Source organism: Hermetia illucens, chromosome 5 (assembly GCF_905115235.1).
Source record: "Hermetia illucens chromosome 5, iHerIll2.2.curated.20191125, whole genome shotgun sequence".
In the NCBI taxonomy this organism is placed as follows: Eukaryota; Metazoa; Arthropoda; class Insecta; order Diptera; family Stratiomyidae; genus Hermetia; species Hermetia illucens.
Genome location: NC_051853.1, coordinates 11,057,996 through 11,076,145, shown reverse-complemented (window position 1 = coordinate 11,076,145; position 18,150 = coordinate 11,057,996). Strand labels below are relative to the sequence as shown.

Below are 18,150 nucleotides of genomic sequence, written 5' to 3'. Positions count from 1 at the left end.
TGACTACTCATGGCTTCAAGCTTGCACTGGAAAAAACGCGTCCCATATGGTTCGGCGAGTCGATAATCGAGTCAAAACCAGCGTACCTCGGGCCTACTGGGGTGATTCAAAGATGAGCTTTCTTGACCAAATCAAAGCAGCAGCGAACAAGGCTGTAGCTGGAGTTTCGGCGTTAAGTAGGCTAATTGCAAATATTGGGGGTCCTACGTCTAGTAGGCGACGTCTCCTGATGAATTCAACGCAGTCTGTGCTGCTCTACGGTGCGATGGTGATCCCCGTTGATCTTCTTGCTAAGGAACGTTAAGCCATATACAAGTGCAAGAGAGACAAGCCAAGGGTGGTGGTTGCTCGTGAAGAATGGCAACGAGTAGCAACTCTCTTGGCAAAATGAAACTAGAGGCAGATGGACTGCGCGGCTCATCGGCAACTTAGGTGCGTGGCTGAATCGGAAGCATGGTGAGACTGACTATTTCCTTACCCAGTTCTTAAGTGGAACTGGAGGTTTTCAGTCTTACCTGCACAAGATTGGGAAGGCATGATTTCCGGACTGTGTGTTTCACAATGAAGTTGTGGACGATGCCCATCACACTTTTTTTCTCGTGAAAGGTGGGATTGGATTTGTCAGCAGCTCTATTTAAATACAGAGGATCTCTCTCCAGACAACATTGTCGAGGAGATGCCGACGAGTGCTGACAGGTGGAGACGCCCACTACGTTCGAGTCCTTCTTGTTGCTAAGAAGATAGAGCTCGACCAGTGGACGAGCCAGCCAGCAGGGGGTTCCTTGAACTGACAATTCCCTTTCTCCTCTCCCCTCTTGTTAGTGAAGGGAATTCCCTGATTTGAAGGCTCCGCGAGGCGGGAGAGTTTGAGGACCAGCCCGAAGTAATGTGACAAGTGGTTCCAGGCCAGCTCTCTGACGATGAGGAGATATTTAGTTGGTAGTCAGACGACGTATCGAACCGAGAGTGCAACAATCTTTGCGTAAATGCATTCACCTACCCTAAAAAACAAAAAATAGTAGTCCAACGGCATTTTCGTCTTTATTACTGCGAGTCGTCCTTCATGGTGTTTTATATTTGCCCAACACTCCGAACCATAAAGGGCGACAAGGCGGACGAGATTGCTGTAAATTTTAGATTTGAAACGTTCGTTAATACGTCGATCACAGAGAACACCAGTTGTGGCGTTCCACTTCATCTAAGTTGCACTAATGCGTGAAGCAGTTTCATAACGCCGTTCTCCATTGGCTGAAAGCATTGGCTCGAGATACTGAAATCGCTTAGTTCTGGGCAAGTCACTACCACTGACAGTGATGGTTGAAACAATGGTTGGCCTTCCCTTTCTTTCATAAATGAGATAATCAATTCATGTATATGCCCATGTTAGCGTGCCATTGAGTGCATTTTTGCTAAACGGGTCGTTGTAGGTAATACAAAATTTTTTGTATAAAGTTTGAAATTGTCTAATGTATGGCAAAATGGTTGTCCCAAATTGCCCCGTGGTTTGGCTTGACAAACTTTTGTTTCATTGTTGGAGACATTGATTAGAGGTTTTGATTTTTTGTGTCGGATGACGAGTAGTGGATTCCGCTGGAGTAACTATTTGGCAATTTGATTCTTCTTTCTGTATTTCAAACTAAAACTATAAACACCTAACTTGTCAGAGTATTTTTGCTTGCTTTAATCTATTCAGTGAGCAAATGTGTTTACGCATTGATAATGGGAATGCGGTTCTACATTCATTCATGAAAAACAGAAGACCTTCCAGACGAACTTCCTCTCTTCTTTTCTTGGCTGAATATCCAGCGGAAGTTTACTGAGCATATCAGAAAAGCCCTAGATGAATTTACGAGATGCTTCTGAAGCGCTTGACTTTGCTTCTTTTGACGTCATCAAAAAATATTTGCGCTTGCAAATTAATCAAAATATTTGTAGGTGAGGGAATCAGCGTTGACATGGCTTGAATGCCAAAAGTCAAGAAACAGCAAATGACGTACGTCACATGTCTCCAATGCAGCTTCTAAGGCCTTCTTTGCCGAATGAAGAAGGTGAAAGTGAAGGAGGAGCCTTAAGAGATTTGTATCTAAATTTCGCCTTGAATCCACATGCCATCTTGGAATGTCGCTTGTAGACGATAATTTCTTTTGCAGCAGGACGTGACGTCATTTTGTTTACTGCTCCCGGAAAATAACAAATTGTTTCAGATTCAAGATACACAAACGCCTGGATGATAGTTAGGTTGGTTAATTTTAGATTAGGAGGGGATACCGCTCCCGTGATTCTGAGTCATGAAGCTTTTAATATACTGCTCACCAGATGGGCTAACGTCTGTACCTTGTGCCGCAATAAGAGATCCGCATAGATCATAAATTGCGACGTGTTGAGTCTTTGATATCTTTTTTGCTTCATGTTATCTAAAAACGGTAACAATCTTCTTGTTGACCCAAGAGATCTAATGCGCTGATAAGGACCGCAGACGGGTTTGCTTTAAATGCGAATTCCAGCCCAACTTAGAAACAGTAACGAATAATTTTTCGAAATGGAAGTGTTCAGTAGAAGTGTAGTGCTTGTATTTTTACTAGTGGTAAATATATTTATTAACGCTCATATGTAGATATAATCCTGGCCTTACTATGGAGAAGAGCTCCCTCCGGTTGCCGAAAGGACTCGTGTAATTTGCGTGTGTTTGCGAACTGCGGGTTTGTCAATGCAGACAGGAGCTCGGATTTCGATTTGTGGTGACCAAGTGCTCGATTCCCGTGTCCTCCAGATCACCTGTTTATCAGGAGCTTCCCCCAATTGTCACTTTGGATTAAGAAGTTAATGTGTAGTGATAACTATATGTCAACCATATAAGGGATTGGACCCATCCTTTATATGATTGTCATTGGCTCCTACGTGGGGCATAGCGAGTCGAAAATAGGTGACTGACGATTTCGTCCAGCGCAGAGGCAACTCATCAGATGCTGCCTCACCTCTGCCCTGGGACGCTTGACCGAAAGCGGTGGCAGGTGGCAATCGCTCCATTTATATATAATCGCAAAGACGACATGAGTGCGAATTATATTGAAGTGAAATCCGTCGTAAGTTCAGACCTAAATCAGGCCGAAGTGAATTTTTTGTTGCGGATGCTGGGAATCCTGAGCCCGCACCCACTTGATGACGGACCAGACCACTTGGGAAGCAACTCACTTCCTCTCTTGTGGTCCATGGATCCCTCCTTTTTGGGTTAAACACCCAAGTTTTTTAAAAAAAAGGTGACTGACGGTTTCGTCCAAGGCAGAGGCAACTCATCAGATGCTGCCTCACCTCTGCCTTTAATTTAGGTTTTACCATTTGGTGTTAAATTTGACCCGTCGAACCACATGGTCGAGAACTAATCAGACCCTTATTTTTCACAAAATAAAGGAAAAAACCTTTTGCTAAAACCACCACCAATCGAAACCCTGAAGGATTATCAAACACACAATTTTAGTGCAAATACTCCCAGCTCTTACTGGCGCTTTTTGTCTGTTTATATTTTCAGTTATCAACACTGGTTAAAGGTCAGAATGTAATACTTGATTGTAATGGGAAGCACACAATCTGTGTGGGACCCTTGCATTATTTACCATGCGTGCAAAATAGTAATGGAAGAATGGAATCAGTTGACGGTCTTGCGCAGATTTGTCCCGTGGGTACAGAATGTTCCACTACGGGTCCAGAAAGCTGTGTTCCAACCAGCCAACAGCCAGTTTCCGAGACTGTTATAGTGACCTCAGTTCAAACAGCAGACACTTCATTGACAGATACGAATGCAATTCAAACGACAAGTACTATACAACCAGCAGACGCAGCTTCACCACCAGCTCCTGACAATAAAGAAGTCCAGACCCCAGAAGCTCCAGCGATTACCCCAGATGCACAACTCCAGGAAATTGTTCCGGAAGCAGTTGAGGTACCAGCAAGCATCGCTGCTCCAGTTGAAATTCAAACAGAAGTGCCATTGACCGTTGAACTATTGACCACTACGGAACTACCTATTGACGTTCCTGTTGCACCTACAGAGGTGCCGAGCATCATTGAAACAATGACCGATCCGCCAATTGATGCTGCTCCCGCTGCAATAGTAGCGGATGTTGCTGTAGAACCTAATATCATAGGTTTCAGTGAGCAAACTGTAGATGTTGGCGTAGAGATTCTTGATCCCCAACAGGTTACAACTGAAATCCCTATCGACAGTCCTATCGAAACAACTGATTTGGCTACAGACATACCCGCTGAAACTACTGCAGAAATTAAGATCGAATTAACTACGGTTCCTCCAGAGAAGATTTCAGGTCCAGAGACAACGGCTCAGGTACAAGTAGCACTTGAAGTCGGAATCGCTGACCAACAATTAATTGGCGATGCCACAGTCGCGGAAGTTATGACCGAAATACCTGCTCAAGCGGTGATATCCGATATTCCGGCATCTGAAGTAATTGTTGAAGCTCCTGTACAGGAAATAGTCGTGGGAAGTCCAACTCAAGATGTTGTTGCCGAAATTCCAGCTCAAGAACCAGCCATTATCGTTTCAGTTCCTGAAGCGATCGTTGACGCCCCCGCTGAAGCAGTTATCGTTCAGGAAATTATTACTGAAATTCCAACTGAAATCGCGGTTGCTGATGCCCCTGCTGTACCAGTAGTTGCCAGATTTTCACCACAAGATATTATAGCTGATATTGTTCAAACCGATGCAGTTGTAGTTGAGACTGCAACACCTGCCCAAGATGCACCAATTGAGGCTGTAACAGAAGCTGCAATCAGTGAGGTTCCAGTTCAAGAGCTGGTTATTCCGGCACAAGAGATCGGTGTGGAAGTTCCAGTACAAGAGTCGGTTGTTCCAGCACAAGAGATCGGTGTGGAAGTTCCAGCCCCAGAGACTTTGGTCGAAGCTCCTGCACAAGAGCCGGTTGTTCCGGCTCAAGAGATCGGTGTGGAAGTTCCAGCCCCAGAGACTTTGGTCGAAATTCCTGCACAAGAACCAGCTGTTGTTGTTTCAGCTCCAGAAGTGATTGTTGATACCCCGACCGAAGCAGTTATCGCTGAAGAAATCATTACTGAAGTTCCAACTCAATCCACAGTTGCGGAAGTCCCTGCAGAATCAGGGGTTGCTAGATTTTCTCTTCAAGATATTGTTGCTGAGGTAACCCCAAGTGAAGCAGTGGTGGTTGATGCTGCTGCTCCAGTCCAAAGTGTTACCGTTGAAGCGCCAGTCCAAGTGGTTATCAGTGAAGTTCCAACTCAAGAGGCGATTATTCCGGCAGAAGAGATTGTTGTGGAAGCTCCAGCCCAAGAGGCGATTGTTCCAGCAAAGGAGATCATAGTGGAAATTCCAGCTCAAGAAACTTTAACCGAAGTTCCAGCACAAGAAGCAGCGGTTGCTACTGGAGCTTCAGAAGCGATTGTTGATTCTCCCACCGAGGCAGTTATAGTCGAAGAAATCATTACTGAGGTTCCAACTCAATCCATAGTTGCCGAAGTTGCTGCTGAATCAGGAGTGGCTAAACTTTCTCCTCAGGATGTAACCCCAAGTGAAGCTGTTGTGGTTGATCTCGCTGCTCCGGTCCAAAGTGTTACCATTGAAGCTCCAGCGCAAGTGACAATCAGTGAAGTCCCAGCTCAAGAGGTGGTTGTTCCAGCACAAGAGATCGTAGTTGAAGTTTCAGCTCAAGAACCGATTGTTTCGGCGCAAGAAATCGTTGTGGAGGCTCAAGCTCCAGAAACTTTAACCGAAGTTCCAGCACAAGAACCGGCAGTTATTGTTTCAGCCCCAGAGGTTATCGTTGATATCCCCACTGAAACAGTTATTACCGGAGAAGTTCCCGCTGAATCAGGAGTTGCTAGATTTTCTCCTGAAATTGTCGCTGAAATAACTCCAAGTGAAACAGTTGTGGTTGAAGCTGCAGCTCCAGATCAAAGTGTTATCGTTGATGCGCCAACCCAAGTGGTCAGTGAAGTATCGGCACCTGAAGTGATTGTTCCGGCACAAGAGATCGTTGTGGAAATTCCAGCTCAAGAAACTTTAAGCGAAGTTCCTGCAAAAGAACCAGTGGTAGTTGCTGCAACCCCAGAAGCGATCGTTGATGCTGGCACTGAAGCAGTTATCGTCGAACAAATCATTACTGAAGTTCCAACTGAATCTGTAGTTGCAGAACTTCCTACTGAATCAGGGGTTGCTAAGCTTTCTCCTCAAGATATTGCTGCTGAGGTTACTCCAACTGAAACAGTTGTGGTAGAAGCTGCTGCTCCAGTCCAAAGTGTTGCTGTTGAAGTGCCCGTCCAAGTTGGTATCAGTGAAGTTCCAGCACCAGAGGAGATTGTTCCAGCTCAAGAGATTGTTGTGGAAATTCCTGCACAAGAACCAGTGGTTGTTGTTGGAGCCGCAGAAGCGATCGTTGATACTCCCACTGAAGCGGTTATAGTCAAAGAAATTATTACCGAGGTTCCAATTCAATCTACAGTTACCGAAGTAGCATCCCAATCAGAAGTCGCTATACTTGTTCCTCAAGATATTACCGCTGAGGTAACTCCAAGTGAAGCAGTTGTGGTTGATGCTGCTGCTCCAGTCCAAAGTGTTACCATTGAAGCTCCAGCGCAAGTGGTAATAAGTGAAGTACAAGCTCCAGAGGTAATCATTCCAGCACAAGAGATCACTGTTGAAGTTCCAGCTCAAGAATCGATTGTTCCGGCAGAAGAGGTCGTTGTGCAAGTTCCAGCTCAAGAAACTAAAATCGAAGTTCCTGCTTCAGAACCAGTGGTTGTGGTTGCAGCCCCAGGAGCGATCGCTGAAACAGTTAGCGTGAAAGAAATCACTACCGAAGTCCCAACTCAGTCAACGGTTGTTGCAGTTCCTGCGGCAGTCAGTGGTTGCAAGACTTTTCCCTCAAGATTTTATCGATAAAGTGACAACAACAGGAACAGTTGTGGTTGATGTTGCTACTCCAGCAGTTGAAGTTCAGCCGAAGGAAGTTAGTGCTGATGCGCCCGATCAAACTGTTCCGGATACAGGAGTGATTACTGATAGCTCTGTTAAAGTCATAATTCCGGAAACTCCTACCCAAGTAGTAATTGCTGAAACTCCCGTTCAAGAAGTTATTGTCAGCGCCCCTGCCGCCAGCGATGATGTAGTTCCAGAAGCCCCAATTCAAAGTTCATCTACAGCACCTATTCCAGAAACAACTTCCATTGGATCAGGAAGAGCATTAATAATTGGAGGGGAAATTGTAACTGAAGCCCCACCAGTACTTGTTGCAGAAACAGCGGCTGGAGAAATTGTTTCTCTAACAGAACCTTCAACTTCTGCAGGAAGAGTGTACACTTCTGGGGGCCCCCCAATTGAATCCGGTTTAGAAGCGACTTTAACCTTACCAGAATCGGCAATAGTAACAGCGCAAGAGGCAGCAGCGGGAGGCGCTGCACCTGCCCCAGGAATTGTCGATGGAGTCGATATTGCCGTTCTAGGTGAACCATACGTTGATACACCTGCTACGGGGGCAACCGGCACTGGTTTTGAAGCAGCACCTCCTACAGAGGTAACCATTCTTGACGCTCCAACAACTGGAACGAGCGCAGTCGCAAGTTTACCACCAATAGGATTTGGAGGTTTTTCAGATCCAGCTGGCGTTGCCCAACCAGAAGCAGGTTTTGGATATTCACCATCAGCAGGTGATCCTACCATATACGAAGGATCGACAATTTCAGGCACTTTCCCTGGACAATCAGGGTCTGTGGGTGTTTTTGATCCATCTATTGCTCTTCCACCTGGATCAATTATTACCGCCTCTGGTCCTGAAATTTCCGGAGCCCCTAGTGGTATCGATTTAGGTGCTGGTGTTGGACCAAGTGGCACTCCATCTGGTGGAGCAAGTGTACCTGGATCACCAGGTTCATATGGATTCGAAGGTGCGTCCCCATCAGGTGGACTACCTGCATCAGCGTCAGATATTCCTCAGATTGGTATCCCAGTAGATACTTCAATCGTCCAAGTACCTAGTATCAGTGGATCAGCTCCTGGAGCTAGTGGAACCGTCGGTGGTTACGATATAGGAGCTTTGGGTGACCCGGCACAAAGTGAAGTTGGTGCCGGACCCGCAGGTGGACCAGCTGCTGAATTTGGTGGACCAGGCGTGAGTGGAGTCAGTGGGGGAGCAGCAGGTGCAGTCAGTCCAGGTGTAGTTGGAGAACAAGGATTGTCAGGAATAGGGCCAGAAGCCAGTGGTTCATCTCAACTAGAAGGTGGAGTTGGAGTTTCTTCCCCAGGGTATGCTACACTAGAATACGGGCAGCCATCAGGAGGGGTTGGTATTTCTTCCCCCGGATTCGCACCTGTAGATGGAGCGCAACAGGCAGGAGGTATTCCATCAGTTGGTGAAGCAGCGGCTCCATCAACGGTTGACATAAGCGGTGTCACCAGTTTGGGTGGATTGGATGCAGCGGGAACTGTTGGTGGTGTTTCAACCGGAAGTGTTGCAGGTAATTATAACCACATTATTCAGCAATTGCGTTTTTTCTGTAAATTAAGGTAATGGACATTATTTGGGTTATTGTTCTGATAGGATCTGGCCCTGGAGTAACGATTGATGGATTAACTGGAGTTGTCGGGGTTGATCAAGCAGGTGGTGGAGGGTATTCCATTTCTGGAGGAGCTGCAGCCCCTGGAGTTGGCGTTGGTGACCTAAGTGGTGGAAGTATAGTCGGAGGTGTTGTTACAGCAGGAGGAGTAGATGCGGTTGGAGTTCCTAGCGGAGTTTCCACAAGTTCTGTTACCGGTCAAGATGCAGGAGCTGCAGTGACTTCGACTGGCGCAGGAATCACTATAACCGCTCAAGGAATCGAAGCTGCCTTGGCCCAGTCATCTGGTGGAACATTTGGTGGATATGGGCTAACTGGTGGACAAGTAAGCCCCAGTGCGGGTGGTGTTAGTGGAATCGAAGCAATTGAAGCTGGCATTCCTCCCATTGTTGGAGGTGATATTGGTGTTAGTGTAATTCCTGGTGATGCTGGAACAACTCTTACAGGCGGCGTTGCTGGGTCAGGGGACTTATATACAGGTATAACTCAAGGCGGCGCGAATGGTGCGGTGGGAGCTGTAGGTGCAGTGGGAATTGAAGCCGCAGGAGGAGTTGGAGGTGCAGCTGACCCAAGCACTGGATCTGTTCAAATAGGACTTGATTTGCCAGCTGGAGACGTTGGATTAATAAGCGGTTCTGTGGACAGTCACCTGATGGCGCTTATCGTGAGTGGTGCTGATCCTGGAACTGCTGATACTGCTACCTGGAATATCTGAAAGTACCTCCCCAGCCACTGGCGAGAAAGTATCTCCAGCAAATGACAATAATTCTGATGAAACTATATCAGAAGAATTGCAAGAATTTTACTATGATTACGATTATAGCGCCGATTCTCTCTCATCACCATTCTTCAGAACTCAAGCGAAACCTCTGCCTACACTTTTGACAAGGGCATACGACGATAGCAGATCATCTTCAGAAGAACATCCAACAGGTGGCGGAAATCTTATAATTTCCTTAACTGCTGAACGTGATTTAAATGTCGATCTCAATTCACCAGAAGCGGGAGTGCCAATAGTCCAAAGCGGGTCCTCCTCAAACACAAGGTGATGATAAAAATTCTGGAGAGGTTCAGAAGCCAGATTGCTGTTGCTCCCTCAGTTAATTCTGGTGAAGATAAAACTGGTTCAATAGAAGTTCCTGCCAAACCTGACGCTGCACTTGTTCCTGCTCCTGACGACTCAATTGAGGAAGCAGGATCAGCTATTCCAGCTCAACAGGCAGTCGTAGTCGACGTTTCAGGTGGGGATCCTACAGCTAAAATACCTGACCAGTCTATCGAGAAAACTGATGGAGGTTCGATTGAAGCTGTTAGCACTCAACAGGCAACCCAAATCGATGTGTCAAAAGAAGCCGGTACAATAACTATATCAGACAATTCCCCGGAGGTAGCTGGAGGAAGCTCATTGGAGGCGATTGGAACTCAACCTCAAAAACAATCTGATAGTTCAGCTGAGACTGTTACAGTAACGCTATCTGACGACTCTGGTGAAAAGACAGTGGAAACTAGCGGAACACCGCAAGTAGTAGGTTATAAAAGAGACATCGATAGAGCAGCAGGGCGGAAGTTCTTCAGAAACGACGGTAGTTCAGCAAGTAACGCAGACAGCAGATTGTGGAGGCACAGTGACGGTTGTTGTAGCAGGAGATTCTGCTGAAAAATCTGGAACGTCAGGTGAAAACGACGCTATACAAGGACCATCACAAAATTCAAAAGAAGACACAAATGACCACAGTCAGGAAAAAATAACAGTTATAGTGCAGACGGTAGATGAAGATTCTAAAGAAACTACATTAAGTCAAGCAGCTTCATCTGGAGTTTCTCAAGATTCAGTAGCGCCACGTGCCCCCAGCACCATAAATGCAGTGGTTGATGCACCTAAACCTGTAGCAGAGGAAAACAAAGCCGATGCCAGTCCTGTCGTAGATGTTACGCCATTATTAAAAAGTACTCTTCTACCCCTGAATGAGGACCTCGATACCGATATCGATCCGCAACTCATTCAAATTACTCAATCCCTTAAACCTGCTACTAAGCCCAGTAAAAAGGATCCTCCAAGTTCGCCTCCAGCTGCAGTGCCTGCAGCACCAGCGGAAGTCCAAGCTGCACCAACTACACCGGCTGCAGTGCCAGCTGCACCAACTGCAGAAAAACCAGCTGAGGTGGCCATATCTGGAGCACCAGTTCCAGAAAAACCAGCTGAAGTGATCGTATCTGGGGCACCAGAAGTTGCAGTAAGTGCTGCAGCTGAAGCTACCCCAGTAGCTGCCATTAGCCCAGCAGCTGGAATTAAGCCGACAATTGCCGATGTACCAGCAGGACCTCAAGATGATGCACGTTCACCTGAAAAGACTGACGAAGCAGCTCAAATTACCAGTGAAGGTGTTGATGAGCCGCAAGATCCAGTTGATAAAGATCGAGTTTCTCAAGATTCTGAAGAGGAAGATGCCGATAAGCAGGGGGCCGAATCAGAAGAAGAGAATGAGGAGGCTGAGGGAACCAAGGACGAAGAAAAGGGTAGTGAAGAAGAGCAAAAACCAGAAGAAGAGGAAGAAAAGGATGGATCGGAAGAAGAGCAAAAACCAGAAGAAGAAAAGGATGGATCAGAAGAGGAACAAGAAGAGGAAGACGCTCCAAAGGAAGATGATTCTGAAGAAGAAGACAAAGAGAAGGAAAGAAAGAAACGGTTAGAAGAAATGAAAAAACGCTTGGAGGAAGAGAGGAAGAAACGCTTAGAAGAGGAAAAGAAACGACGAGGAAAAAGAAGAAAAAGCAGAACAGAAGCGCAGAGAGAGGGTGCGGAAAGAAAGAGAAGAGCGAGAGAAAAGGCGACGCAAGGAGCGAGAAGAACAGCAGAAGCGTGAAGAAGAAGAACGTAAAATACGCGAGAAAGCGGAAAAGGCTGCTCGTAAGCTACATGAGAAACAAGAAAAGGCTGAGCGAAAGGCCAGGGCGAAAATCGAAAAAGAACGCATAGAGCTGGAGAGGAAACAGCAAGCCCAGGAAGCCGATATTGCCAGAGCTTACATCGAAAACCGTGAAAAATTAGTTAAGCTTGCTCGCAAAGTGTACAAAGCTTTCCGAATTCCAACCTCTGAAACTCCATTCGCTTGTTCGACACCAGGTCACGTAGCTGATCCCGAGAATTGCCGAAAATACTACATCTGCCCTCAAGTCTCGTCGAATCTTCAACGTGCTCATCTCAACTGTCCAGTAGGAGAACTCTACGATACGGTGACGAACACTTGCCGCCCTTATACGGAAGCAAAGTGTGCCGATGAAAAATTCTTCCACCTATTTCAACGACCTAATTTTTAATGTATGAGTTTTCGCACGAAAATGGAACTAACTTTGTTATATAACTATTTAATTATGTATATTAGTAGGTACTTGGCAGCAGCAGGAGTGTGTGTTTGTATAGTATAGTAAAATTAGCAACGCATTGGTAAATAAAACCGATTTAAAAAGCGATATGTAAAAAAAAACACCCAAAATTATCAAAATAAATGAATTGCTCGAACAGTGGATTGTTGACGCATCTTTAGTGTCGCAGGAAGGCTGCCACTAGTTGTCATGGCTAAGAAACACCCTGAAGACTTCAAGAATTACAACTTCATTTCACCAAACAGCCCCCTCAAATGATGTCTGTTCCTTGGGTGGGCGCCGAAAATTTAGACGCTTACGGAAAGTTACTTTATACTTTGGAAAGTCTAGTGGCAGAAGACGCGGATCCGGAACCGGGCTAGTGCTTTTTTTGGAGTAGGGGGGACTCCCGCAACAGTACGCTGCCGGAATACCAACTAAACACCTCCCTGTCATCAGAGAACTAGCCTTGAACCGTTTGACACATTACTTCGGGCTAGCCCTCCCGCTCTCCTGCCTTTGGCAGCCTTCAAGTCAGAGAGTCCCTTTCACCAACGGGAGGGAAGGGGAGAAAGGGAGTTGTTAGTTTAGGGAACCCGTTGCCATCCGGTCCTTTTGCCGGTCGAGTTCAACCTTCTTCGCAATAAGAAGAGCCCGAACATAATGCGCAACACGACTCCAACTGCCAGCTCTCTTCAGCATTTCTCTCACAATGTTGTTCGGGTGGAGAGCTGACGATGACCCGCGCAGTCCATCTACCCCTTGGCTCCCGCGATCACAATCACGGCCGGTTCTGAGACAGTGCGATAAGCAGACACCACTCGCACAGTTCCCTGTCTCTGCCCTTGAGCAAGGCACTTACTATGCACCTCTTTGTCATGGGCATCAGCCCATACCTACCAGACCCAGATGCGCCACGATCCTTGCAAAGAATGCAACTTTCGTTTTCAATGCAGGTCTTCGCTTGGTGACCTCCTAGCCGCATCTCCAGCATGCTGTTCCCCTGTTCGGTCCCTTGCAAGTTCAGACACCTATAGCACTTGGGGACTATCCGCATTCGTACCCTGCATACTAACTACCCAATTTTGATTTTCCCGCCGCTAAATAGTTGCTTCGCATATTGCTCAGGGACTTCCACCCCGGCAAGTTTTTGGCCTTGAGCTTTGACAGAGGTGATGCCTATCCGGGCATTTTTTACCTCTGGACATTCACGCTTTATGCCTTCCTGCACTTTGACTTTTTCTGTGAGGTAGTCAAAATCCCGGATTTCTAAGGAGTACTTAGGCTCTAGACTAGACACAAGAGCCTTTTCCCCCAATAACTCTTTGACTGCTTACGTTCTGCGGAACGTACTCTTGCTAGTCGCTTTCAGGTCCAGTTCGACGAGGACTCCACCACTTCTCGTTTTCCGTATGGAAGATACCTCTGCTCCGTTGTCTTCGGTTTTCATCCTGTAGCGTATTTCACTAAGGACTTCTGCAAATGTTTTGCTTTCCCTCGGCTTAATGAGCAAAGTCGACTGTCTAGTCCTTCTTCGTTTTCTCGTCTTTTCTGCTCTTGGCTTTTGGTTTGTAGCCTCATTGTCTTTGGACAGACGGGTCTCTGACGGCGTAGTCAGTTGTTTCCGTTTATGGTTTTTCGCCTTCTTTTTTTGGGCCCTGGAAACTAGTTTGATAAAGTCTACTTCAGACACGTCGTCCCCTTTCCGCTTTTTCCCCAATTCGCATTGAAGTGGGCTATCTGTGGTCCGGTTGGCGCAAGCAGCGTTCTCAACGGGGAGTGCGGCTCTTTCTGATTTTCAATTGTCTTCCGCTGCTCTCCACGTTCACCTGTAGAAGAATAGTTGTGGTAGTTGTATAGTTCCTTCAGTTCCATCAGCCCGTTTTTGATGCCTTTGCTAACGTTCCTCGGTTCACCACTGCTGCACTTTTCCTGATGAGCCTTTTCTCTTCGGCTCTAGCTAGGACGGTCGACTGCACTTCCACTCGGTTTTTGTCCGAATCCAGCTCCCCAGGACTAGCGATTTTGATTGGGCCTTTCTTCGGAACAGGGGCACTACATGGTATTGGAGTTGCCTTCCCCGTACCGTCAGTCGCGCCACTTGGTAAGGCTTTCCCTTTTTTACGGCGTGCCGGTGTCACATCGGGTATGTCAGCCCTCGCTGCCTCTTTCGCTGATCGCCTCGGTGAACGACGCATTTTTGTGCTGCGCCCAAACACATTCAGCTCTTCTTCCTCCTTCCTTGACATTTTGTCGGACCAGTGCTGACGACTAACACAGGGTGCGTTGTTTGACAGAATCTCGACTGCAGGATTACGGTCCATGGGATATCTGATATAGAAAAGAAAGATGCTTTCTCTAAGCGGTTGCGCGCAGTTTAGGGGAGGGATCCTAAAAATAATGCAATCGTGAAGAGTAATCTGCCAATACCTCGATCGGGCATTGGATTAGCAGACATGACTTTGCCAACCATATTAACCACGGAGAGAATGGTCAGATGCCTTCAACTTTCCTGGCTTCATTATCGGCGGCACACTGAACTATTATGTGATGGTTGCTTCCTTCGTTACGTTTCGCGGGAAAAGAAAGTTCCGGCCCAAATTCAATGCAGTCCGTCTTCAAGATCAGGCTGTTGCCAAACAGTGGAAACATTTTCTGGTTGCGCTAAAAACAAACGTTCTATACGACGGCAATAGGTATTCTCTACGCAGGAGTATATTCCGGAAAAATTGACAGATTTCATCAGAGCGACATGTGATGATGTAAAATATCTCGTGCTGCATCGAGATAAAATCTCAGAGAAATTCGAAATAGAAGGCGGATTACGCTAGAGTTGTATCTTGTCACTGATACATTCTTTATAGGAGACGTTCCCCATGCTGCTTTGCCCGGAGGATGTGGAGATGTTCATCGACTATGCCATCTTTTTTCGAACACCTAGGCTACGCTGATGACATCTGTTTATTCTTCAACCGAGTCATGGACCTTGGTCAATGGGCTTTGAACTTGAAAAAGAAGGTAGGTAGAGTTAGACTGTAGATAAACGCTAAAGCCAAAAGCTTTCAAGAATTCATATCTGCTTTTATGGCTTGAGACAATCACGAATGAAGAACTTGGTCGGACTAGAATTTGCGGTAAGCATACGAAGAATAGTGACCACTCTATTCCCATAGCAAAGCAAATGCACGGTTGGGGTCAAAACAGAGTATCCCGCAAAGGATATCCCAAATTTAACAAAGGATGAGCTTACCATTTCCTGCGAAAAGTTAGGGGCGAAAAAAGCAACCAGGCTAGATGGAATACCAAACGCGGCTTTGAAGGCGGCGATAAAAGCAAGACCGGAGTGGTTCATTTCCAGTTCTAATACCTGCTTGGAAAAGGATACCTTCCCAACTCAGTGGAAAAGGCAAATGCTAGTGTTGTGACCAAAGAGTGGAATGGAGAGCCATCGTTGTATCGTCCCATTTGTTTGTTGGACAGTATGGGAAAGTTTTTGACCCCGACCCCGGTGGTGATCGGGACAAAGGCTAAAGAAAAAGAATTAGAAAGCTCCTCTATGACACCGACGTAGGCCCAGTTGAATATATGATAACCAGCGGAGTACTTCAAGGATCAGTGCTGGGCCTACTGCTCTGGAACCTAATCTATGACCATGTGCTGCGCATCAAACTTCCGCGACAAACTACTACAAGACAATTGGTGCGGTGGGCAAACACCTGAAGGGTGCTACCTGGTCAAGTGAGACATCGGTTAGGCTGAAAGAAATTCTACCGTTTTGTTCGCGACAGCATGTGATTGAGTGTAAGCCTTTCATCAAGTACCTTGGCGTTATGCTGGATCATCGATTGGCCTTCAAGGAATATTTGAGCTACGCGTGCGAGAAAGGATCGAAAGTTGTAGCTGCGTTAACTGGCATATATTAGAAGACCCAAACCACTGAGGAGGCTGTTGCTAGGCAGAGTGTGTTCATCCATTTTACTGTACGCAGTACTCGTTTGGACAAAAGCCCTTAATTTTCAGGCGTGTTGGAAAAAATTATGTTCAGTATGTCGTCTGAGTGATGACTAGAAAATGGCACCATCTTATGAAAATATAGTTAGGAGAACTGATGCAGAACTGCAAAAAACAACTATGTTATAAAAACATTTGGTAGACTTACCTTTACAGTAACAGCATGGCAGCCTTAACTGGTGAAGGACAAAGTGGCAACAAGTTCTAATGCCACCAACCAATAGTTGCCAGTATCAGCTAAAAAGCGCGAAACACTATACCTTCACGTAGAAAAAAGGCTCAGTCCGCGGAGAATTTTAGGGTCTCACAAATTATATATGGTTGCCATTTACCCTAGGGGTTCTTGCACTGCTCTTTTACTGCTCTGTGCCAAGTGCTCTTGAGGTGACCTTGCTGCACCCTCGTTGGCTATCTTGCGAAAGTGGGTTCCATTGCATGGCCTAGCCAACAATACAATTGCTGTCCCTTCTTCATGTCCTACTGCCACTTCCCATAGAGTTTTTTATTTGAAATAGTCTCAGACCAGGGTACTCCGATGATGATGACGCGGACAGGAGTTCACAAAAGGTTGGAGCCTTCGAGTGACAGTGAGGACAACTCAAAAAGAATACTGGCACAGAACAGTTTCAACGCGTTCTCAGTAAATTTCGTTTATTGTTTGAGGTTGTTTTAAGTCCGCCACTCACTTGATAGCGGACTGGACTAGTTGTGAAGCAACTTACTTTCACGGTTGTGCCTCAAGTAGCCCTGAGTCTTGAGTAAGCACCCAAAATGCAAAAATTCGACTTACGGTTTCGTGCAGGGCAGAGGCAACTCATCAGACGCTGCCCCACATCTGCCCTAGGAGCAGCATGACCAAATTTTCCTAAACAAAATTTAGCTTAGCTTCGGCAGGCCTTACGTCTGAATTTTTATTTGACAGTTTTATTCTGAATATAATTCATACACACGTCGTGTTTTTGAATTTATGAGCAAATACTACCTTCTAGCCACTTCGGTCATGCTGTTCCTAGGTCAGTGGTGGGGCAGTGTCTGGTTAGTTGCCTCTGCCCTGGACGAAACCGCTAGTCAAATTTTTGCTCTCAGTTTTGACATCTGCATTTGCAGATTTTAGGCGCGGCGACAAAAGGGTATTTAGCGCTGTTATTGCGTTGACCGATATCCAGTTCCAAGATATATAAATTGACTTGCGATGCTGTACGGAGGATACGCTGAGACGTCCAGCAGAGAACCTTGGTTTTGTAGCTGTCTAACTTCGGTCCAACTCTACTTGGCTCTATTTTGAAATCCAGGACCCGATCCATGGACAGGGCAACATGAACTGCTTCACCGATAAAAAATGAAATAATATCGGTGACAACTTGCAACCTTGATGGCCAATCAGCAGTCGATTTAGGAGCTGTGATCTGGATGTGCATGACATGAGAGGCGCTGACATCGGCCTCGAAATGGATCCCCATCTGATAGTCCCTGACGTTCGCTTTCGTCTTGCACCCGTTACTTTCACAGGGCTTGAGAGCCTCGACCCCCAAGTTCAATAACAACTGCTTATATGATCAACTTGGATTTCGACAACGGGGGAACTGTCTTGCTGATCGGACGGCAGATACACTAAGTAATCCCTCTGAGAATAAGAGATGAGTATTGGAGCGCCATTAAAAGCGCTTTTTTTTTGTAGGACGCTAGGCAGTCGACCACATTCCGAATGGGAGGCATAAAATATGACTGCCTGCCGAATGGTGGAAGCAGATCGATTAACGTGTGTGATGATGAGCGAATCGCGCTTAAACTCCGTTACCGCGTAATGTGCGGCGTGACAAAAGAGAGTTTGTTATTGCGCCGGTTAGCGAAGCGGAAGATGCCAGAGAACGCAATAACTCCAGAAGTGCATACCGCATCACGAGAGAACTTTTATGTGGTCACAAATCTTTCGATGTTCCTGTGAAGGTTGTCAACAGTCGATTTCTCATCCATGATGAAGGAATACTTCACCACGGTTGTTAATCGTATCACATCCGGTGAAGTTTTGCTTCTTGAGGATAAAATTACTGGTCACCATTATATGCGGACATTAACTGTTTCTTCAAACAGAAGAGAAATCAGCCGCAGGTGTAAAGCCGATGGAATCGACGGTCTCCCGCAAAGTTATTTATCGTTGCACCGGTAGTTTCTGCTGACCTG

At 46.3% G+C, this 18,150-nt stretch overlaps 4 protein-coding genes across 5 annotated transcripts; 3 read left to right on the top strand and 1 right to left on the bottom strand.

Moving 5' to 3' along the window:
* The first annotated feature begins 2,460 nt into the window (after positions 1–2,460).
* On the top strand, positions 2,461–7,055 carry LOC119657597 (calphotin-like). 2 transcript variants are annotated; one of them, XM_038064581.1, is made up of 3 exons: positions 2,461–2,584; positions 3,527–4,916; positions 4,992–7,055. In XM_038064581.1, the coding sequence occupies exons 1-3, from the start codon at positions 2,540–2,542 to the stop codon at positions 6,923–6,925; spliced, it is 3,369 nt and encodes a 1,122-aa protein (XP_037920509.1). In that variant the 5' UTR covers positions 2,461–2,539; the 3' UTR covers positions 6,926–7,055. The 2 variants fall into 2 exon arrangements, with proteins under 2 accessions (XP_037920509.1, XP_037920508.1); XM_038064580.1 differs by having other exon boundaries at positions 3,527–7,055.
* A 113-nt stretch (positions 7,056–7,168) lies between these two features.
* Positions 7,169–7,833, bottom strand: LOC119656943 (calphotin-like). The gene has a single exon (XM_038063655.1). It carries the CDS (start codon positions 7,700–7,702, stop codon positions 7,169–7,171), a length of 534 nt encoding a protein of 177 aa, XP_037919583.1. The 5' UTR covers positions 7,703–7,833.
* An 81-nt stretch (positions 7,834–7,914) lies between these two features.
* On the top strand, positions 7,915–9,310 carry LOC119656940 (uncharacterized PE-PGRS family protein PE_PGRS54-like). The gene is made up of 3 exons (XM_038063651.1): positions 7,915–7,926; positions 7,977–8,496; positions 8,580–9,310. Exons 1-3 carry the CDS (start codon positions 7,915–7,917, stop codon positions 9,308–9,310), a joined length of 1,263 nt encoding a protein of 420 aa, XP_037919579.1.
* A 333-nt stretch (positions 9,311–9,643) lies between these two features.
* On the top strand, positions 9,644–11,913 carry LOC119656939 (histone-lysine N-methyltransferase, H3 lysine-79 specific-like). The gene is made up of 3 exons (XM_038063650.1): positions 9,644–10,190; positions 10,270–11,281; positions 11,343–11,913. The coding sequence occupies exons 1-3, from the start codon at positions 9,644–9,646 to the stop codon at positions 11,911–11,913; spliced, it is 2,130 nt and encodes a 709-aa protein (XP_037919578.1).
* Positions 11,914–18,150: the final 6,237 nt, after the last annotated feature.

What these genes read in the sequence shown, in the direction of transcription:
- LOC119657597 (XM_038064580.1), top strand. Translation starts at nt 2,540, where the DNA reads ATGGAAGTGTTCAGTAGAAGTGTAGTGCTTGTATTTTTACTAGTG. An exon ending in TGCTTGTATTTTTACTAGTG is followed by an intron (nt 2,585 to 3,526) that starts GTAAATATATTT and finishes TTATATTTTCAG; the next exon opens with TTATCAACACTGGTTAAAGG.
- LOC119656943 (XM_038063655.1), bottom strand. Translation starts at nt 7,702, where the DNA reads ATGGTAGGATCACCTGCTGATGGTGAATATCCAAAACCTGCTTCTGGT.
- LOC119656940 (XM_038063651.1), top strand. An exon ending in TTCAACCGGAAGTGTTGCAG is followed by an intron (nt 8,497 to 8,579) that starts GTAATTATAACC and finishes TTGTTCTGATAG; the next exon opens with GATCTGGCCCTGGAGTAACG.
- LOC119656939 (XM_038063650.1), top strand. Translation starts at nt 9,644, where the DNA reads ATGATAAAAATTCTGGAGAGGTTCAGAAGCCAGATTGCTGTTGCTCCC. An exon ending in AAACGACGGTAGTTCAGCAA is followed by an intron (nt 10,191 to 10,269) that starts GTAACGCAGACA and finishes CTGGAACGTCAG; the next exon opens with GTGAAAACGACGCTATACAA. An exon ending in GAGAAGGAAAGAAAGAAACG is followed by an intron (nt 11,282 to 11,342) that starts GTTAGAAGAAAT and finishes GAAGAGGAAAAG; the next exon opens with AAACGACGAGGAAAAAGAAG.